Here is a 21,997-nt window from a genome sequence, read left to right as displayed (position 1 = left end):
GGTGCAGGTACTCGAGGAGTACTGACACCTCACAGCCCTCGTGTCCAGGACATGGAAGCGATGCTCCTCCAGCTTCCCTGTGTGGTGTTGCACCAGGATGGTTGCAGGAGATTTCCTTGAGTTTTGATTTTAATTTGCCAATCCAGCCAAACATCAAGAATTGCCAACAAGAGCTGAATGTACAAAACCTTGCCAAGTCTGAGCAGCAAGCTCTTTGCCAGAAGGTCACGGAGAAGGCAAACCCCACTGTGGGGTGGGGTGTGGTACCGGCAGCCAGTTGCATAGCAATGTTTGCTGGATTTATTTTGTTTTCAAATTGTAGCCAGTGGAATGATTTCAGACAGAGAGGAGTCAGTGCTCAAGGGAATTGGAGCTGAAGAAAACATAGCAGCTCTTGCCTGCCCCTGACTTGCACTCAGTTTGTGGGTGATTTCAGCTGAGGAAACACTGTGGCTTCTGGGGGCTGCGTTTTATGGCCAGAGCATTGTTCCTGCTGACCTGTCTGCACTTCCCCTCCTTTTAGTGCGTAAATGATGTCAGCCAGCCTCAGGCATCCCCTACTGCCTGATTTTCTCTGTTCACCTTGCTTTTTCCTCCACGGTTCTGATACAAGTTTTATAGTGCTGTCTCAAGAGCTGGCAGAGCACGGTGCTCAGGGATGGAGCCCTGTCAAATCCTGACATTAGACGATAATCCTCCGAATTTTTGCACCTCCCTCCCTGAGTCCCAACTGTGTTACGAGAGGCTGTAGCTTCCCAGTCGGGCTTGACTTTTACAGCTACTGGAGGCTGCATTTGTCTGCGTATGTGCATTTCTGAGAGAGAAAAGCAGTTGCTGAAGCCAAGTTGCAGAGGAACAGTTCTGCAGTTCCTGGCAGAGGAACTGACAGGTTTGAAAATCAGGTGTTGCATCATCTGCTGACACCGAGAGCATTCTGGCAGGCATAAACTCGATCACATGAACTTGTGCCCCCCTCTAAAGATCTCTTCCCTTGCAGTCTCTCCTATTCCCGTTGCTGGCAACAACACGCTGTAGGACCTTCCCCTTGTTTCCTCTCTCATGTGTTGCCAGTTGGAGGGCACCCCTCAGGTGGGAGAGCACCCAGGGCTGGGGGCTGTGCTTGTTGAGACTTCAGGGAGGGATGTGGCCAGGTGATACCTGTGATGTTCCCTCAGCTTGACTGCCACAGCGGGCAGAGAGCGTCTAAAGCCAGGACACTTGTGATTTCATTAAGAAATAAGATTTATCATGTTAGGATGAGACACTGTATGTGTGAGGCCTGTTGCTGGATGGCTTGCCAGCAGATATGCTGAGGCTGAATTAGTTGGGCAAGATTAGACCTGAGGTTGCTTTGCCTTTGGTCTTGATTTCCTTCTTATTCCTAACTACAGGCAGGAGCACAACGGGACATTGCAGGTGAGCAGTTACACAAATGAATAGCAGAAAATACATTTGGGCTGAAAGCATCTCCATTAGGATGCTGTGATTACTTTTCTTCTGGACACCAGACCCCAAGAGGTTAGTGCTTGACAGTGTATTTTTCCATCACCTCCTTAGGCTGAGATCTCCAGGGATAAAAGCATGAGAAAAATTCATCAAATGGAGCTGTGATCAAAGGCAAGAGCTGGTTTGCAAGGAGCCTGGTCCCATTGCTGGTTGACACTGCTCAGTGAAGCTGTGCTTCTGCCAGGTGATGTGGAGCGATGAGTCTTTGTATAAGGAACTGGCATGTGTTTCAAGCTTAAACTGGAGGAGCCCGAAGTGGCCAAGGTTTTGTTTCTGCCATCGATCAGCTGGCTGTTATGGCCCAAGCAGCTGAAAGTCATTAAGAGAGACAGATTTGGGCTCCCCATAGGCTGTCACCAAGCACTGATAAACCATTTGATAATCAGCTGTAGCATCTTAAGTAAGATGGGATCATCATGGGATGCCAGGATTTATTTTTCTTTTTAGGGAACTGTCATTATTATCTCTTCTAATCATAGCTATCCTGTTTTAAAGTACTTCTGGGAATTCAGACCTTGGCTATAGTCTGATTACAAAGACAGTCAGCTTTGCTAGCTGGGATAAATTGTTCGTTGCTACTAAAAGACCCAGTATTGAGCTCCTCATCTTAAAACCTACTGCCTACAGTTTTCTGATAGAGTTTATACCTGCTGTCACTTGAAGATGGGACCTGTACATTACTAGAGAACTGAGGCTTTTGAATTGACTGAAAGGTGGAGCCGAAAGGTAAATTTAGAGGGTGCAAACTGAGAAGATCCCATCTGTCCACATGTTTAAAGGTGAGGCAGTTTGAGCATGGGTGTGCGCTGTGTGCTCCAGACACAGCACACTACTTATTTTATATCTCTAGTTCCTGCTGGACAGCTGTTCTGGCACAGCTGTGATGGCCAGTTTGCTCCCCATTGCTCCCGGACCAACACTGGCTTTTGTGAGCCTTTTGGACAAACCTGACTAACCTATGATCGTAAGTGGACCCAGAGCTTTTGTCTCAGAGACAAAATTTCCCTGTATCCACTGTTGATGCTGCCTGAAAGAGGAGGGAAAAGATTCATTGGATCATTCTAGCACTGCAAAGAGCTAAATTTCAGATTCTCCTGTTTCTGCTGGAGTTGGCCTGGAGGTGCTCTACGAAGGGGAAGTAGTTTGTAAGCAGCATCCCTGAATGACATCCAGGGCTTAAATGCCTTTGAGACAGTTGTTATCTAGGTGAGCCTCACTGGCATCATGGCGAGAATATCCTCTTTCACACTGGTGTCAAAGAGATCAAAACTTGCTCTTGAGCTCCCAGGCTTCTTGAAAATGCTTTGGTATGGCAAAATTACTCAGCATCAAGCCTTGACTAACATGCTTAGAAATACCTGGAGTTTAAAGACCTAGCTTTTGCTGCTGTCTCATCCAGATGTGGAGGCTTGGTAAGAAGTTGGTGAAGTGGCAAGTCTCTTTGGGGACCCACGGGCTGTAAGTTGGGCTGGAAACACACAGTCCTGGCCAACAATTGGTGTGTCCAAGCCCCCATCCTGGGAATGGCTGTGGCCTCCCCAGCATGCGACAGCATCCGTGATGTTTCCTGCCCTGTGTCTTTTTGTCTGGTGGCCTGTGGAGGTGGAGGAGCAGGCCAGCTAGACTTGATGGTTTCTGAGATGGCCTGGTGGCTTCAGGGGACAGAACTCCATGAATTCCATGATCCTTTTCAAGCATCTTTTTCTACTCATTATCTTCTTTTGAAGACTTTGGTTTTTTTTGTTTTGTTTTTCATTTAGTGATGGAGGAGAATATGCTATGAGAATGGACTATATAAAATGTGAGATAGCAAGCTTGAGCACTGAGAAGTTGCAATTCCTCTGAGATAGCTGTCTGAATCTAGGGTGAGAATTGTTCCTGGTCAATGCTGCTGGCCAGACCATCATCCCAATGTTGTCTTGTCCCAAAGACTCTGTTCTTTCCTTCATGGGATGGGGTTTCTTCCAGGATCTCAGCTGCTGTGAGCTGCCACGTTTTTATGTCTTGAGAGATTGCCCAGAGAGAGGCAGGCTGAGGGGCTTTAAGTGGAAATGGTACTGGGAGGAGATGCTGGTACAGGGGCATTAGAGGCTGGTGTGTTTGTTCGGGAGCAGAGTTGTTTGTGAATTGATCACAGATGTCATGGGGAAATGGCAAATGGTGATGCTTATTCTGCCATTGTGTATTTGCAGTCCTATCCTTCCCCCTTGTTTTCTTTTCATGAGTGAAAAGGATGAGGGTGGGAAGGAGTTCAGGAGTGAGCTAGGTTGTATGAGGATCTCATGGAAATATATAGGTAAAGATTTTGAATACATGAGGATGTCAGTTCAGTGGATGTTACTCTTTTTTTTCTTTTTCTTTTTTTTTCTGTAAGGAAAGCTAGTTATATCTGAAAGTGCAGGAAAGAACTGTGCTGTGAGAGTGAGTTATGGCACCTGTCTGTGCAGCAAGGAGAAAGCACTCTTGAGCTCTGTTCTTGGCTAAAAGGTGTCTTCAGGTCATGGGGGCTCAGCAGAGCCCATCAGACCTCGGTGTCCTGCAGACCCTCAGCTCACAGAGCCTGAATCCTGGCAGAGGGGTGATTCAGAACTGATGCAGCAAACACCAGGGGTATGGCAGGAGGTTTCTTACCTCCTGCACCTTATGTTCATCCAGGTTGTCCCTTGCACCAGCCCTGCAGTGTTTCACTGGGTAGGGAGAATATCTGCGTGGGACAGGCATTCTCCTGAGAAGAGTCCAGGAGGGCACTTTAATTTATTTGAAGTAATACTTCACTTGACAAAAATTGCTGATTAAAAAAAGGTGAAAACAGCTGTTGTCCCTTCCCCAAATGACAGATTTTCTTCCCCCAAGTTATTTTGATTTTATTTCTCCATGAGACAGCTTTGATTTCACTTTGGAAGTTCTGCACCCTCCCCCACCACTGTTGCACTTTGCCAAGAAAAATGCATGCACAGAGCAGTTCTATTTTGATCTAAAATAATCCTTGCCTTGTCTTTTTCCTGTTCTTTCATTTACGCAAGAAAGGGGTAAAAAAAAAAAAAAAAAAAGTCTGCATCCCAACTCAGTTGTTAGCAGTCTTGTGGGGAGATATTGGATGTTGTGCAGTGATGAGCCCCTGATGAGGACTGCAGTGCAAGCAGAGTTTTCCCCCTATTAATGTTCTGCTGCAAGTTATCATTAAAAAGCAATTGCTGTTTAGAAGTGTTGTCAGCCCAAATTTGGAGTGGTGGCCATCTATCCACCAGTGCCACGTGTCTCTTCAGCCTCTTCTCTTTCACTTTGGCTCTCAGGAAACAGAAGAGCCAGGAGTGCCAAGGCTAATTATTTCTCCAAGCATGAGATATGAGAAAATATTAACCTTTTTCACCAACAGAGCCCAGTTAATTAGCTCCACTTCTGTGACACGTTAACCCAGAGATAAAAGTTCATCCCCAGGAATCTGCCTGCCGTGCAGTGATCTTTGTGGGTCATAATGCGAGGAGGAAGGTGGGTGGCAGGAAGATGAAGACAGCTGAGGATTTAATAAAAGACCGTGACCTGCCAGTCACCGTGCCTTGAATTTCTGCATTTCAAGGTGAGCAGCATCTGGGCACGGGTGCTGCTGCTTTTTGCTCAAGATGCTGAGGCTTGACAGGGAGGCAGCATGGGGGCTGGTGGAATCGTTCAGCTCACCTTGCCTGGGTCATGCCTGTGTTGGCAGTGCCAAAGTGGTGGGGGCTGAATTTGGGGACTATACTGATGGACAGAGCTTGGCAGGGTTGATTGAATAACCATATTTTGGTTCTTTTTTTCTTTAATAAAAAATAAAAACAGGAGTTAGCAATTCCAGGATAAACCAAAAGCAAAGCTCTTAGTGAATCTACAAGTAAAAATACAGGAAAGTATAAGGCCTAAGTGATCAGTTTTTCTCATCCTGCAAAGGAAAAGCTTTCATTTAGATCTTGAATGTTTTTTTGACACTCTTAGTCATCTAAAAATGACAGACTGTATTTAAAAGTGATTTCAAATATCAAAGTATGTGCTGAACTTCTAGGGAACAAATGACGTAGTGGAGCAGAAGCACTGCTGTGAGATCACCGGCATCTGTAGGAGCCTTTGGCAGGAAAGCATTGCACAGCTGGAGTGGCTGCTGCGCCAGAGAAGGGGAGGATTGGGGGCTTTTTTAGGGCAGGAGGTAGTGGGGGGGGGTGGTTCTCTCAGTTCATGGGGAGCAGTTGTGGCCTCTGGTGAGTCCCAGCTGATGGGTTTCAAAACACACACATTTTCTTGAGGTGTCCCAGGTGTGCTGATGGCTAACCATCTGTGGAGGTGCCCAGTCTCCTCTTTGACCTCCAGGTACCTTCTTCCTTGTGATGCACAGAGAGGATCATATATTCTTAAAGGGGAGAGAAAGCAGGCTGTAAACCACACCAGGGCTCACTGGTGATTTCAGAAGATGGGTATTGCTTCATCACCAAGTGCTTTGGTGCTCTCAGGTGCCATTGATCACTCTCTGCTAGAGCATCCTTTGGCCTTTGGCCACCAAAAGGTATTGACTGCTTGTCTTACAGCTATTATGTGCCATTGATTACTTTGGTAACTTCCTGTAAGTAATTTACAGAACCATGGAATGGCTGAGGTTGGTAGGGACTTCTGAAGGTCACGCAGTCCAACCTGTCTGCCGAGCAGGATCACCCAGAGCACATTGTGCAGGATGATATCCCGGTGGGTCTTGGATATCTCCAGAGAAGGAGATTCCACAGCCTCTCTGGGCAACCTGTGCCAGTGCTCTGTCACCTTCACAGCATGGAAGTGCCCACTCATATTGAGCTGGAACCTCCTGTGCCTCAGTTTGTGCCCCTTGCCTCCCGTCCTGTCACAGGGCACAACTGAAAAGAGACCGGCTCCATCCTCTTGACACCCTCCCTTCAGATATTTGTACACATTGATGAGGTCTCCCCTGAGTCTTCTCTTTTCCAGGCTAAACAGGCCCCATATTCTCAGTCTGTCCTCATACGACAGGTGCTTCAGTCCCAAAATCATCTTCGTAGCCCTCCTCTGGACTTGTTCCAGTAGCCCCATGTCCCTCTTGTACTGGAGAGCCCAGAACCGGACACAATACTCCAGGTGTGGCCTCTCCAGAGCTGAGGAGAGAGGAGGGCACAGCCTGCTGGGGTATCAGCCACTGCTCCCAGCTTTGTGTTTGCAGCAAACTTGCTGAGGGTGCACTCTGCTCCATCGTCCAGGTCACTGATGAGTAAATTGAACACCACTGGACCCAGTACTGACCCCTGGGGGACACTGCTAGCTTCAGGCCTCCAACTAGACTGCACCACTGAGCACAACCGTCCGAGTCCTGCCACCCAGCCCATTCTCAATGCACCTCACTGCCCACTCATCTAGGCCGTGCTCCCTGAGCTTGCCTGTGAGGATGTTACGGGAGATGGTGTCAAAAGCCTTGCTGAAGTCAAGGCAGACAACATCCACTGCTTGCCCCTCATCTAACCAGCCAGTTACCCCATCACAGGAAGCTCTGCAGGAACCTGCACACTGAAGTGTTTCTGAGCTATCACTGCATTGAGGTGGGTTTGGACTTCTCCAGATCTGACTAAGGAGGTGTGTTGAGAATGGAGACCTTTTCTGGTTTGGTTTGCTGTGTGGTGCCAGGAAGCTGTGGTTGGAAAGTGTTCTCCCTAAGGAATCTTTACATCAATGAAGATAGTCTTAAATGTAACTTGAGGTTATCCTGGCTTGTAAAGTTCTTTAGTAAATTTAGAAAATTTAGAAAAAAGATTGCTGTCTTTCCAGGAAGGTGCAAGGTAACAGATCTTGCTTTTGTTTTCAACAGGTGAAATCCTTTGATGTCCCAGTAGACTGACATCAGAAATTTGGTCACTGTTTAAGATTCTACTGAAAATGAAGTTATTTATTTATTTATTTATTTATTTATTCTGGTTTTATTTTTTCACATATATTAGTTCCTTTTTTTCTTTTTGTCTCAATTCTGAGAAAGGAAGGGTGGTATCCTAGTTTCAGCTGGTATAGAATTATTTTTTTCCTAGTTGATATAGTGCCCTGTTTTGGATTTAGGATGAGAATAATGTTGATAACACAGCTATATTTTAGCTGTTGCTGAGCAGTGCTTACGCTAAATCAAGGACTTTTCAGCTTCTCATGCTGCCTTGCCAGTGAGGAGGCTGGGGGTGTCCAAGAAGCTGGGAGGGGACAGGAGCAGGACAGCTGATCCAAACTGGCCAAAGGGATATTCCACCCCTTATGGTGTCATGCTGAACAATACAACTGGGGGGTGTTGGCTGGGAGGGGGAAGTGTGCCATTGCTTGGAGAGTGGCTGGCCATTAGTCAGCATATGGAGAGCAATAATTGTGTTGTGCAACACTTGCTTTGTTTACTCTTTTTGTTGTTACTGTGGTGTTGTTTTTTTTGTGTGTTTATTTTTCTTTCTTTTTTTCGATATTCTCCCCCATCCCACGGCACTGGGAGGGGGTGCGCACGAAGGGCTATGTGTGGTTTAGCTGCCTGCCAGGTTAAACCATGACAGGCAGGAGGGAGTCAAGAACCAAGACAGACCTGAAATCATTGTGGAGGGCCCTACAAGTCTGAATTATTCATGAGCTGCTTTGAAAATCAAGACCTATGGTCTGGTTTTCTGGTTTAACTTGGTTTCAAATGCAGCCATGCTATTCTCTCCTTCCATTGCAGTAGTTGCTAAGTAGCTTTTTTCCCCTCCCTTTTTCCCCAAATACAAAAATCCAGGTAATTTCTTATATATTATAAATGCATCATCTTGTCAGTCTGGCGTTTCACAGGCAAGCAGTACATCATGTGCACAGAAAGCTACTTTTTTTTTCCTTATTGCCTTTCCCCCTTTCTTCAAATTTAGCTTTTTGATGATTTTTTTTTTTTTTAGTTACCTATCTCGCAGGAAAAAGAGAGAAAGGAGAGGAAGGGAAGGAAAAAAAGGAAAGGGAAGAGAGGCAGCAAATGAGAGGAAATACTAATTGTGCACCACCTAAATATAGCAGTGTTTGAATATCCAGAAGCTATGGAGAAAAATCTCCTTATGGGTCAACCTGCCATTGATTTGACTCCAGTTCCCATGGGCAGTGCCTGCCCTGGTGGCAGTCTGAGTGCTGGTCATGCAGGCAGAACCCTTTTGACTGCCTGAACCCTTCTGGAGGCATGCACCAGGCTGCCAAGCCCTCTTTTTCCCGTGCGGATACAAGTTGGGAACTTTGATGTTAATATTAACTCTCCCTTGAGGTTGCTTTGAGATCTGTGTAATTAATTTAGTTTACTTTTTCTGTGACCTAAAAGGAACTTGTATGTGTTTACCTTTTTTCTACCAATTTCTTCTCTGCTCCTGGCACAGCGTCTGAGTCCGTACTGCTCAGCTCATGGGTGTTGTGCTGCTGTGACTATTGCACACATCTCTCAGGTGGCATGGCAAGCTTGGAGAGGTGACCAGTGTCCAGGAAAGTCACCTGGAAGCTAAAGTGCTCGTAGGTTTGTCCTTCAGCAGTGGTGTGAACACATCCCATTTCAGATGGGGGCATAATAGCATGGTCTCTGACCAGGAGCACAAGGATTAAAACAACATAAGAAAAACGTCTTCAAAATGAGGTCTTTGAATGTCTGTGACGTGCTGAGGAGCCCTCAGCTCTAGCACTGCCAAAGATTGGGAATTTGAATGGGAAATCTGAATGGGAAATAACCTTCAAACAGAAAAGTGAAACTTACCGTTAAGTGAAAACTTGACTTCTTGGCTTTTAGGAGGAAATACTGACTGTCTCTCCAGCTGGGCACTGTCTCTGGGGTGGTTGGAGTGGGAGCCTTCAGCCCCCAGCCTCATGGGTGCCAGCTGTTCTGAGCTGGTGCTAATAATATATATTTTATTTTTCTGTGTATTTTTAGAAACAACCTGAAAAAAATATATCCTTCAAGCTTTCTTTCATTGGTATCCTGAAAATGTTGTGGGTGTTCTGCTTTTTTTTTTTTTGGTTGTTGTTGGCAATTGGGTGACCTATGAAATACCATAAGCAGCACAAAACATTTATCTAGTGACAGCCTGAGGTGGCACAGGCAGCTCGTAGCAGGTTTATCTTCATTATTACAGCAATTTTAGGGCTGCATACTGCAATTTTCACTTGCAGTGAGGTATTAAATTGAAATTACCCCAGATGTAATTGTCACACAAAATAATTCTGGACATGCTGGATTTAATGCTTTTCCAAGCTGTGGTTTTTATTACCTAAGCGAGAGCCAAAAACCACTCGAAGTCAACAACTTAAACTGAAATTTGCCTTCTCAGGAGCCAGGATGTGTAGCTGCTGTTAAATTGTGGGTGGGGGGGAAGGGGGCCAACTGGAGGAAATACCAAGTCTAGGTGTTGATGGGGGTTTGGTTGGGTCTAAGTAGCAGTGCTTGCTGCACTACTGCACTCAGTAGTGGCAGCTCAGCCATCCATCCCGTCGTTGGGAAGTTACAAGCCTTATTAAACAGAAGTTAGAAGTGGGTTGTAGAGCTTTGGATGGGTTTGTATAGCAAGTTTCAGTGTTGCCTGCACGCATGTTGTCTAATTAGGATAATGTAATGTGTACAAATCTGGAGTTTTAAAGACAAGATATTGTAACCTACAAGGAGCCTTCATTGCATGCAATATCTGCAGCACTCCCCCGGGTGGCTGATACATCATGCATACACCGTGGCATTATTAGCTGCTTAACTCTCATAGTAACATATCAATGACTTAGTATTTTCCACCTTCCTTCATTCTTTCCCTGAAATACCTTCTGTTACTAGCTACACAGACTCCCACCACCCAGTGCTGTGTTGGAAGTGGGTGGAAAAACCCAGCCTGGAACAGCTGGCAGATAATTGTCTACAAGTAGTGCAGGGAGAGCAATTGTCCTAGTCTTGTCACCGCAGCTCTGCAAAGCACGGGAGAGTTGAGCCTGTGTGCAGCAAGCCACATGCTGCGTGTGGTGGCAGCAGTTTGGGTCTCATGAGGTTGGGTTGGCAAAATTCAGCTGAAGTGTGCTACTGACAACAGCTGATTTAGGGTGAGCTTGCAGATATTTTGTCTCACCCAAGATGTCTTTTTTATTATTATTTTTGGAATTATATAACCTGTTGAACAAGCACAACTGCAGTGATGGAGACCTAATTTGGCTGTGTGTGGGGCACACTCCTGCCAGTGGTACGTCATCTTAAGGCTGACAGTGACCTAGGAAGACAAGCCAAAACCTCCAGGTTGGAAAGCTTCAGTTGTCAAGTTTTGACAGCTCTTGGACCAGTCTGCATGTGTGTCTAGGAATGCTGGAAATTAAAGCTGCAAACTTGCATTCAGGAAAGAAAAAAGAAAAGATTTTGGAGGTCTCTGTTTTTTTTTTTTTTTTTTTTTTTTTTTTTTTTTTTTCTAAGTTGTTATCTCTGTGCTGTTTGTAGTTTCACAATTCTGTACTTGGCATAAATCAAATATGACAATAAACTATTATGAGCATTTATTTCTGTCCTGATGGAGTGCATATCTACAAAATGTCTGGTTCAATTTGAGGGCAAAAACTTATCATGATAACCCAATACTTTTGATACAACACCAGTCCCTGTGAAGCTCACGAAACCACTGAGATAGGGTCTGGTTGCAGCTGAACTTCTGCAAGAAAGCCTCATCTTTTGCACAAAGGATGTGTTCCCACTGCCTGTGAGTGTTGGAGCCTGATGGCCCCCCAAGAGCATGCCAGATGGGAAGCAATGGTTAGAGAAGGGTTGCAAGCTGAGTGGCTCCTTTCTCATTCCTTCCTAATAATGACTTTTTTTTCTGCTTTAAACCTCAGTGACTTGCTTTACGCAAGTCTGGACTCCTTCAAAAGAGATTCATGCAGATGCAGAATTATTATTTTTAAAATGGTATTAATGGCTTGTGTTAATGCTTGTGTTAACCTCTGCTCCCACCTTGAATTTCAGCACCTGAATGTCCTTCTCCTCTTTCTCTCCCCAGGTGTTTGACCCTGCGCTATCATCAGGATCTGCCGCCAACCAGCATCATCATCACCTTCCACAATGAGGCCAGGTCTACCCTGCTGAGGACCATTCGGAGGTGAGCTCCCTGTCTGTTGGAGCATATTGGTAAATGCTTTTAGAAAGGGTGAGCAGACTTGAGGTTTTTGTGAATAAAGTCAGAATGTGTTTGCACTCACTACAGTAAAGTGACTGGACCAACCAGCTATGATCTGAAACAATTATCAGGAGAAATTAGAGTGCAATCTGGTCTCTGAGAAGCAGGTTTTACGGTGAGATGCTCAGGAAGCAAGTAGCTGTGCTCTCTTTGCAGGGTCTAGCAGTGGGCACTCTTGGGGTAAAGGCAAGAGATTACACACAGCCTGGGGTAACAGCTTTTAAATTCAGCCGAGTCCCCGTGCTCGGCTCTGTGTTGTCCCCGGTGTCTAGAGAGGTCTGTCATTTTGCAGATGTCTGCTCTGGTATTGCTGCTTGAGCTTCTCCAGTGACATATCAAATGCCAGAAAGGCTTGCTAATTGAGAAGCTGTAATGGAGCGCATGCAGATGAGATTTTCAGTGATAGTTTCTTTGCTCTTCTGGCTTTGGAGTGCTTTGGGCATGTGGCCATTCTTTCATTTGTCAGTGTGTTCTTGTCTGGTTTTGCTGTAGTGGATAGAATAAAGACTTCACTTTCACCACACATTTTTAAAATCAGCATTTAATCCTGCTGTATGCTTTGATGAGAGTTCTCTTGTGGGAAGATTTAATGAAGTTTACCATACCTTTGGGAGGTTTCAAAGAGACCTGTTTGAGACCTGTCTCCAGGTCTTGGCTGCTGGCTTCCTGTATTGAAAGCTGATGTGTGCTCTGCTGTCTGCCAGTAATAAATGTTTTGCAGGTGTGTTTCGTGCACATGTAGTGAAGGCTTTGCTAGCAGCAAGTCAGGCCATAGAATTCAAGCTTCCATAGATGCCCAGGGGCAGCTCTTCTTTCCCCTTGGGGAGGAAAGTTAGCTGGGTTCAATGCAAAAGCAATCCAGCCTGCAGGACAGTTGTCAGTTAAACAATGACATTCCCAGGGAGCCCCTGCCATCATCTGCACTGGTCAGACTGGGTTGCCTAGGCAAGGGGGAGGCTTCAGCTGTGCCCTGTTTGCCATCACATCCTCAATCAATGCTCCTCCAGAGACAGCATCCTTCCTCAGGTGAGCACACCCAGTGCCACAAGCGAGTTAGACAGTCCTGAAATTGAATTCCTGCTTTGCTTTATGGTTCCCTGCCCAATCCCATCTCATTCACTTCACGCTTAATTATCTATCACTGCTTTCTCTGTCCTAGGGTATGCGGATTTTGGGTGGGAATAACACTGACACTTTGTGCTGTGTACCAGCTCCTTCACACTGGACCTTCTCTTTTACCTTTATGGTGCCCTGCATGGGGTTGTCATCTTCCAAAAATCACTGTAACAAGGGTGGTGAGGCAAAGCTAAGAACAGTCCTCTAGAGCATTTATAATGTGTGAAGCACAGACAGACTTTAGTCATGTCTCTCCCTATATCTTGGCACCTGACTGTTCTGACAGATATGGTCAGGAGTGATGCTGCCACATGGAAGATGTTAGACCTTATTCCTGGATCCCCCTGCCTCTCCCATGGCTGCCATCCTACACTCCCCTGATCTAGCCTCTAGGATATGATCCTACTTCTTCTGGTTCCCATGGTTTGGATGGGATCTCCCAGGAGCAGGGTTTGATGTTTTCCTCCTGGTTGCAGCACTCAGAGGTCTGCTTTGACCCCACCAACCCTAGGGCCACCAGCCCTTGGTGGCAAGTCTTGCTGGTGATGTGGCTCCTGCCCTGCTCCTCTCTGGCCATGGTTGTACTTGCAGTGCCATCTCCCTGTCTGTTTGAACCCGGTTGGGAGTTCATCTGCCTCTTCAGCCTCTGTGCATTAAGTTGCTGTGCCTTCTGACTGATCTGCCAGAAGCAAATGCTTTGTTTAATGAGGTCTTCCAGATAACTCCATCCCACGGTGGCTGTAATAACACGGATCATTGTCCATTGGCCAGTAAAAACAGTGTCCTCCTGACGCTATTTTGTGCCTTTTGGAGCAGCTCATGACCAGGTATCTCAAAACACTCTGAGCACAGCAGCAATTAAAGAGGCCCTCACCTACCCCTGTCTCATCGGTACGTCTCCATGGGCAGAGCGTGGTGCATTCGTAGTATAACCCGGGCAGGAGGTGGATGGGCTGAGAAACAGAGAGGTGGTTTGTCTGTGGCCAGTAGAAGAATTTTGGGTTACAAATCTGATTTCCTCAGCAAGTTACATTTTCCAACCTTGCTGCAGAATGAATACTGTCTATTAACCTTAGTTGCAGGAGCAAGAAATGGTGCAAAGGGAGATTGCTGGGCTTGTCTAAACCAAAGGGAGACGGGGCACCAGTCCTGCTAAGGGAGCACTTCTCACGGGACCATGTGTAAAGAGAAACTGAGCAGAAGGGATGTTGCTGTTCCAGGCTTGAGAGCCTGAAAGCTCACCGTGTGCTTAGATGGAGCTGCAGGCTCTGCAGTTGTCCTTGGCTCTTGGTAAGCGTGCAGGTGCTCTGCCTCATGAGGCAGGGACACTGGTATGTGGCCTCTGAGGTAACCCTCACACAAGTCACACTGCAAACATCTGCAGCATTTTGTTGATGAGTAGCGTGTGTCATTCAAACTACTGAGAAAAACTAGCGGGCTGTGTGGAATAATGAATGAAATTTCCTTTTCTCCTTCTCTCTCTTTCCCCCTTGTATCTTTCCACAGTCCTGTTGTTCCCCTCTGAGGGAAATGCTGAGCCTCCAGCACACTGACCTCCCACTGAGTGGCAGTGGAAGAACTGAACCCCATCAGCTGCAAACATTGCCGAGAAATGTGGTGGCACCCCTCCACAGGTTACAGTCCCATTTCCTCTGCTGAGCAAATCTATTTCTTCATCTATTTATTGCTCCGATTTGCAACTGGAGGCCACAGAGCAGGAATAGGGAGGCTTAATTATTTCCCTTATACTGGTAAACCAGTGCACATACTTTGGCAAAAGTCCTTATGCGAGGACTGTGAGCACTGCATCAAATATTCGGATCCTTAATTAGCAGGTAGAATACCACACCTCTCATTTTCCCAGCACTTGAAAGAAAAAGGAATGATGTCCTGCGCCACCAGCACCTTGCTCCTTATCCACGTGCAGCCGCCTTGCCTCTATCCTGGCCCTCCTGAGACAAGGAGATAACAAAGCCACGCACCTCCTGGCAACATGTTGGCATTGTGTAGGGCCTGTGTCATAGCTGAAACGAGTCTGATTAAAGGAGCAAAAACAAGCCAGGTGTTGCTCAGAAACTCTATAATTAGCACTTTGGGCTGACTTTTTTTTTTTTTTTTTGCTTAAGCCTTGGACTTTTTTATTTTGCTAATCATCTCTCATGGTTACTAAGTATACAGCCCCATAAGCACTTTTACCTTTTGATGTTAACGTAAGAGAACTCTTGAATTTCAAAAAGCACGGTGGGTATTTGAACGAATGAAATGCAAAAGCCACAGTGTAATCAAAGCTCATTATGATTATTCTTGGTGTGATGTCTCACTTTCTACATAATTAGGCATTCTGGGTTGTTGAAGCAGTTGATTTTGGTGAGCATTTTTAATTCTTGCTCTCATTCTGATCCTGATAATTGGGACCCTTGGCCCCTGCAATCCTCTATTATACTCCCAAAGGATTCATCTCTCTCTTTCTCTCCTTCTCTCTCTTTCTGTCCCCCTCTCCTTTTTTCTTTCTTAACCTCCCCCTTCGCACTCTCTTGAGCTCTCTCCCCTTTGTGCTCTTGCTTCTTTGCACTCCTAATTTTTCCCCTAACAAATCTCAGTACATTGCAATGGAGAGAATTAATGGGTTCCTGAGGATCAATGCCCACAAGTCACTTCTGCAATGCAACTAGTATTCCAGGTGATGACTGAAAAATGCTGACCTTCTGTCAGAGAGTGTCAGAAATGCTGTAAACATGCTGAAAACATTTTCTGCATTTTAGGGGTTGTAGAATCACAGAATGGCTTAGGTTGGAAGGGATCTTGAAGATTCAGTTCCAACCCTGCCATGGGCAGGGACACCTTCCACTAGAGCAGGCTGCCCAGGGCCTCGTCCAACCTGGCCTTGAACAACTCCAGGGATGGGGCATCTACAACCTGTCTGGGCAACCTTTCCAGTTCATCATCACCCTTTGAGGGGATAATTTCCTCCTAAAATCTGCTGTCAAGGACCTGGGTGCACTTGATGGGTAATTTAGAAGGATGGGGAAATCTGATGTGTATCTCAAGGGGATTTGATTTGGGGTGAGAATAGCCCGTGAACTGAATTTTATGGTGGCAATTCCTGTATCGGTATACCTATACAGTGCTGTATGCCATCACTGCTATATCAGTGGTCTTACAGTAAAAGTCATCCAAACTAATGAAGAAGGAAACTTTATGAAACCAAGCAAAATGCAGCAGTGATAGGACTGGACAAATAAAGCAGTGACGAAACCAGAGCTGGCTTCAGCATGCAACAATCCAATACCACACACTATCTCTCCTGCCCTGAAGGACTGTTACGACAGAGCATGATGAAAATGTGTTGGAATAGGAGGTGGATATCATCTTGGTTTCATCTGAGATAGGGTTAATTTTCTTGATAGTGGCTGATATGGTGCTGTGTTTTGGATTTAGGAGAAAAATAATGTTGGTAACTCACTGATGTTTTAGTTCTTGCTGAGCTAAGCCAAGGACTTATCAGCTTCTCACAATGCCCTGCCAGTGAGGAGGCTGGGGGTGCATGAGAAGCTGTGAGGGGACAGCACCAGGACAGCTGAGCCAAGCCCTGAGGGTTCTGCTTCAAGAAGTCAGCCTTGACCCTCTGGTGGGGCAGGATTATCCATATCTACATGTGGTTCTGCTGACCTCTGTGCTGTGTGAAAGAGGGAAAGAACAGGTCCAGCTGCTTCAATAATACAGAGGACCACATTGGTGTTGTAATTAAGAGGAGACTGTAGCTTTCAGCCACATTTCCCGGTGGCTGTACCCCTGGGGGGAGCTGTGGACCACGTCATCCAGCCTCTTTATTTTATCAAATAGGCAGGCTACAACCTGCTCTTATCCTCTCTGCAGCCCTGGAAGCACAATCAGCTCACTGATAAAAACAGTCGTCCTGCCACAGCTGTGAGCTTTGTAATGATGGGTTTTAGCTGAGTAATTTTCTCTGTGTTGGCCCCGCTGGCAGCGGACACCATGTCATTAGCCCCAGGAGAGGTGGAAGGGTGATGGAAAGGAAACTTTGTGCACCGTACAGATTGCTGAAGCCTCTTCCTCCAGGCTTTATGGGCTGCTCTGCTTTTGCTCACAAACGTGGTAAGGGTGAATCTCGCCTCTTTCCCGAGAATATCAGGTGCTCAGCTCTTGGGTCAGGCTGCAGAGAGCTGATACCTGGCCACTGCTGGATATGGGGTGGGGGGACTGGTTTCTTGGTCTTCTCTCGTGGAAATACAAGTCTGGTTGTGCTTTTGCAGTGATTGGTTCCCAGGCTTTTCTAACCCTGTTTGCTGGGTTGTTGAGTTGGTCAAGCACTGTCACAGATTTTCTCTTTGTTCTTTAGTGTGCTGAACCGCACCCCAGTGCACCTCGTCCATGAAATCATACTGGTGGATGACTTCAGTGATGATCGTAAGTGATCCTTTCTGTGTTAACCAGAAGCACTCATTGGTTTCCACAAATGTAAACAGGAGTGGAATAGGAATTCCTGCATCAGTTGCCAATTTCTGAAATGCATCATCTACAGCACTGTATGTGACACAGCCCACATCCTCCTGCCACTTTCTCCTGGTTGATAGGATGACTCAAGTGAAATCAATAGGTCCAATCTTCAGCAGAAGTCCATAGCTGAAGCCCTGAGGGCTCTCAGGGAATGTCCCTGGTTGTCCCCAGCTAAAGATCTTACCTGGCACAATGAGCTAGTAGAAGACACGGGTGCAGAGAGTAAGTGCTCAAAAATTGTCTTAGGCATAAAAAGAATAAAAAACTACACCTAGACCGAGTGGTCCATGGCACTCATGTTTCAAGGAGCTGCAAAATGTAGATATTTACTAGGAAATGTGAAAAACAAGCCAGATTTTTTTTTTTTTTTTTTTTTTTTTTTAAGGAAAAAAGTATATATACACCTTGCTCTTGGATATTGTAAATAGGCACTGCCTTGGAGGATGTTAGGGACAGATTTCACAGCATGTCTCTCTGGCATTGCTGCCTGCATTGGGAGTCACCAAAACCAGGAAAGGGAGTTGCAGTGATTGCAGTGAGCTTCAGAGCCACTCCAGTGCACTGGAGGCCAGGCGAGGCAAGTCTGGGAACTCTTGGCTGCTCAAAATCAGCAGTTCTCAGCTGTCTTACATCTGGCCCCTTCTTCTTTCTTGTGATAGTCTGAGCCTCCTGGAATATATTCTGCATACATTTACATAAAATACATACATTTGCATAATATGGTGTAAACATATGGTCAGCTTTTCCCTGCAACGCACTCCAAGCAATTGGTGCTTTTATCTCAGTCCCAGTGGTGTCTCTTCTCACATCTGTCAGCCCCTTAGAGTATCCTGAGTTGGAGGGGACCCACAAGGATCATCGAGCCCAACTTTTTGACCTTTTATTCAGTGGGATGCAGTTGTTCTGCACACAGATGGCACAAGCTCACAGGTTCCTGCTATTCCCAGCAACTTTCCATCATGTATATGTAGCAAACTTCTGCCACCTTTACTCCTCTGGTGCACACAGATAACCTCAGCTCCACATATAAGTTGTGGGGAAATACTGAATGATGATGTGTTTATAAGCAAAGATAGCTGAACCAGGATGAATATGTTCAGAGGAGCATGTGCAGGCAGGGACTGAAAGGGGGGATCGGGGCAGAGGAGCATGCACTTAAGGCTGCAGAGGTGGCAGGATAGGCATATGGAGGAAAAGGGGCTGTGCTGGATGTACTTGCCAATGCATCCAGCACCAATGAATCCAGCTCAGCTTGTGCTCTGTCCTCCTCCTGCTTGCTGAGGGAAAGTCAGGCTGGGAGCGTTGATGCAGGTCACCTCAGGAGCCTCCTGCCCCACCACAGGCTTATGATGCTCTGCAGTTACCCCAAATTGTCATTTGCATTAATGTGCAAAAGAACAGAACTCTTCAGCACTGACTTTATAGTGCAATTCAACTATCCCTGGTGTAAATGCCCTGGGTTTACACCACTTTTGTGATAACTGCTGCTCTGTCTGTCCTGATAAGCTGAGGGCTAAGACCACCGTGCACCACCTAACCGGTCACCCCACAGCAGGGTCTCCTCCCCACTGCAAATTTTTCCCTGGACTATTTCTGTGTCTGCCTGAGTGCTGCCAGGTGACATGGATTTCCTCTGTGCTTCCAAAGCTGACGACTGCCGCTTGTTGGCGAAGCTGCCCAAGGTGAAATGCCTGCGGAACAGACAGCGTGAAGGTAAGAGCCAGGTGCCCTGGGCCCATATGGGTGGTGGGGAACATGAATTTTGGGAGGTGTGAGAGTGATGGAGTGGGTGGCAGGGAGGGGGCCAGTGGTTCCTATGGGTGGAGTGCACCGATAAGTAAAGCACTGGTAAAGTACAGATAAAGGGGGATGTGATAGAGGACTGGGAACTTAAGTGGATTCTACCCTCTCTCCCCCCAAAAGTTGGGTCTATTAATACAGCCAAGGCAGCTCAGCTGTAGTTTATAAGCCGTAAAATTAGAATGGGCAAAATAAAGCCTTAGGTTTTCTTTTTAAATATGTTTGCTCTAATGAAAGGAATGAGAATTGCTCTTGCTGCTACTCAGATTTTTTTTTTTTAATGCAATTAATTATATTTTAAAGATTAAGAGGGGTTTATATATATATATATATATATATATATACACACACCCTATTGGGCTACTGCTTGCAAACTTTTAAGACATTTTCCCATTCAGCCCTATAGTCTGAATGGGTATTTTCAAGTCCTGCTTTGCAGTATTAGGCAAACAAAACCAGAAAAAGTTTTCCCATACTGAAAAACGAAGTCATGCATCAGGGTGTGTGTTGGGCTGGGGAGACAGCACTTTAGGAAATTTTGATATGAAAGTCAGTGACCTCCTTCTGCATGATGGCTCTCCTTCTGCATGGCGTGCTCCTTGCCACCCTTATATCTCTTTGTATTTGCTGCTATCTTGCATTACCTCTGTTTCTTCTTCATTCTTCTTCCCTTGAGCATCCTGTGTATCCTCCTGTGTGTCCAGTGGACTGCCTCCTTACATTGCAGTTCACTTGAGAATTGGACGCAGGCCGGAGTGATGGAAAGCCAGTTGACTCTTGTATAAATCGATGGTTTCCCACAGAACATCTTTAGGAGCAGTGATCTTGCTGAAGTCCATGGGACAATAATCAATTTCCTATGACCTCAGTCTTTGTTCATTTTTCTCTCTCCAACTCCTGTAGCAGTCCCTCCCCAGCTCCTAAGAACCCTACATTTACCTCCAGGGCCCTTATGAGCCAAGCAGGCTCTTAGCACCTGGAGACCTGACTGCCTTTGCTTGGTAGAAAATATGTTCCTGTTGAGCTGCAGGTCAGCAGTTCCCAAGCCGGCAGGCCAAGAAAGGTGTAACTCTGGCCCCAAATGCTTCCAACTTCAACTCTCTGCTAAGAGCTGTTGGGATTCCATTTGGGGACTGGGGGCACTGGAAGCCATGGTCTTACTGGGGAACTAGCTTCACCCCATGCAGGCATATGTGGTGGTGGGCAGGTGAAACGTGTTTAGGTTCCCTTCTGTCTTCTGGGGGCATTGTGAATGCTGCTAGCATCTAACATGTTGCATCTATGTTCGATGTATTACCTGCAAAGTAAGCATTTTGAGTCCTGTTTTTGCCACAGAAGGTAACAGAGGAAATAACCACACAAATCAAGGGTTGTCAGAGGTGCCATAAATCATTAATCTAGGTAGAGCCATTTATTTGCTTTGGTGACCTTGGAAAACAGTTGGCATGGCTTGCAGTGCTGGGAAGGAGGTGATGAACCTGAACCATGTTTTATCTGAATGGGATTTAGGTCGGTCAAAGACCATGGGGTGTGCAAGGAGCCCCTGAAAAGCTGCAGGGGGACATTACCGAGACACCTGGGTGGCAGCTGATGGGGTGTTTCCCGGAGCAGGTCTGATCCGGTCCCGAATCCAAGGGGCAGATGTGGCACAAGCAGGAGTCCTGACCTTCCTAGACAGTCACTGTGAGGTGAATAAGGACTGGCTGCTTCCACTTCTGCAGCGGATTAAAGAGGTGAGTGCTCCCTTAGGGGATGTGCTGCTGATGTTCATCCCCTCTTTTGTCCCAACAGCCTTCACCACCGTTGGGTGACCAACCACACGCAGGCATCTGCATAAGAAAGCGATGATCTTTTGGGGTGCAAAGTGTCTTTTTCAGGTCTTCCACCCAGCAGGCAAGTGGGAGAGAGTGTGGTCCAGTGGGACAAAGTGTCTCCTGGGGCAGTAGGGCTGTAACTTGGCAAGCGTGAGTTGAGCATTGAAAGGGGAATAACCGGGCAGTGCTCCAGCAGACTTTTTAATTAGGCTTATATAAAATGCTCAGTGCCGATGATTTAAAGAAGTGATGCCTCCTTGAATAGGGGCCGAATTTAATTTCATGCAAATTAACCACTAATAAATTGATTTAATAGGATTTAAATTCTGCTGATTTCAGAGCAGACAATGACACTCACCTTTCACTGGTGTAAATGCTGGCCTGACATGTGCACGGAGGCTCTCAGCAGCGCCTTGTCACTTGAGTTAGCAGGAGTCCTGTGCTGGTGACCTGGGGGGATGGCAGAGGGTGCCCGGTGTGGATGCACGTTCCCTTTGCTCTACCTCATTCCCCCACTGCTGCTCCACCTTTTGCTTCTGACTGCTGGTATTTGTTACTCACTAATTTTAGAACTGGTGAATTATGTTGAAATAGGGGCAGCTGAGGAGCAAAGAGGTAAAGCAAGGAAAGAAGCCAAGGCATTGGGTTCTGGAAAAACCTAGGCAGCACCAGGTTAGGACCTCTTGGTGGGCAATGGGAGTTGGTGCTGCTGGCACCCAGAGCACCGGAGGGGTCCCAGCCTTGGCCTGAAGGTTGGCCCATGGTGCTGCCTTTAAATAATAATGTAATAAAAGTGGTATTTCTGTGTTATCAGTTGCAGCTCCTGTGGAATTACGAGAATGTGAGTTGTGAAACCCCACTCGAAAGCAGGCAGAGCTGCTTGCTGACAGCTCTGGGAATGTGCCCCACATTCAATGCCTGTGGGGTGGCTGAATGTGGACGCCACGTGCAGAATCCCTACGGAAGTTTTGATGCGTTGTGGCAGCAGTGATGGCATCGTGGATCTGAGAGGCAGCTCAGGAAGTGTTTCTGAAAATGCACTTTGCTTCCTTTTAGTCCTGCTCG

At 46.4% G+C, this 21,997-nt stretch overlaps 1 protein-coding gene across 1 annotated transcript in view; it reads left to right on the top strand.

Annotated features, from left to right (window-relative positions):
- GALNT14 (polypeptide N-acetylgalactosaminyltransferase 14) overlaps nt 1–21,997 on the top strand; it is a 66,959-nt gene that overhangs the window by 25,312 nt on the left and 19,650 nt on the right. The window contains exons 3-6 of the mRNA XM_082757180.1: nt 11,508–11,606; nt 17,161–17,228; nt 18,966–19,031; nt 20,730–20,851. Of these exons, the coding sequence (XP_082613306.1) occupies nt 11,508–11,606; nt 17,161–17,228; nt 18,966–19,031; nt 20,730–20,851 (355 nt within the window). The remainder of the gene's footprint in view (nt 1–11,507; nt 11,607–17,160; nt 17,229–18,965; nt 19,032–20,729; nt 20,852–21,997) is intronic.

This window comes from Aythya marila (genome assembly GCF_965140915.1).
Source record: "Aythya marila genome assembly, chromosome: 3".
NCBI classification, from domain to species: Eukaryota; Metazoa; Chordata; class Aves; order Anseriformes; family Anatidae; genus Aythya; species Aythya marila.
The sequence above is the reverse complement of the archived record's forward strand: the minus strand, read 5'-3'. Positions and strand labels throughout refer to the sequence as shown.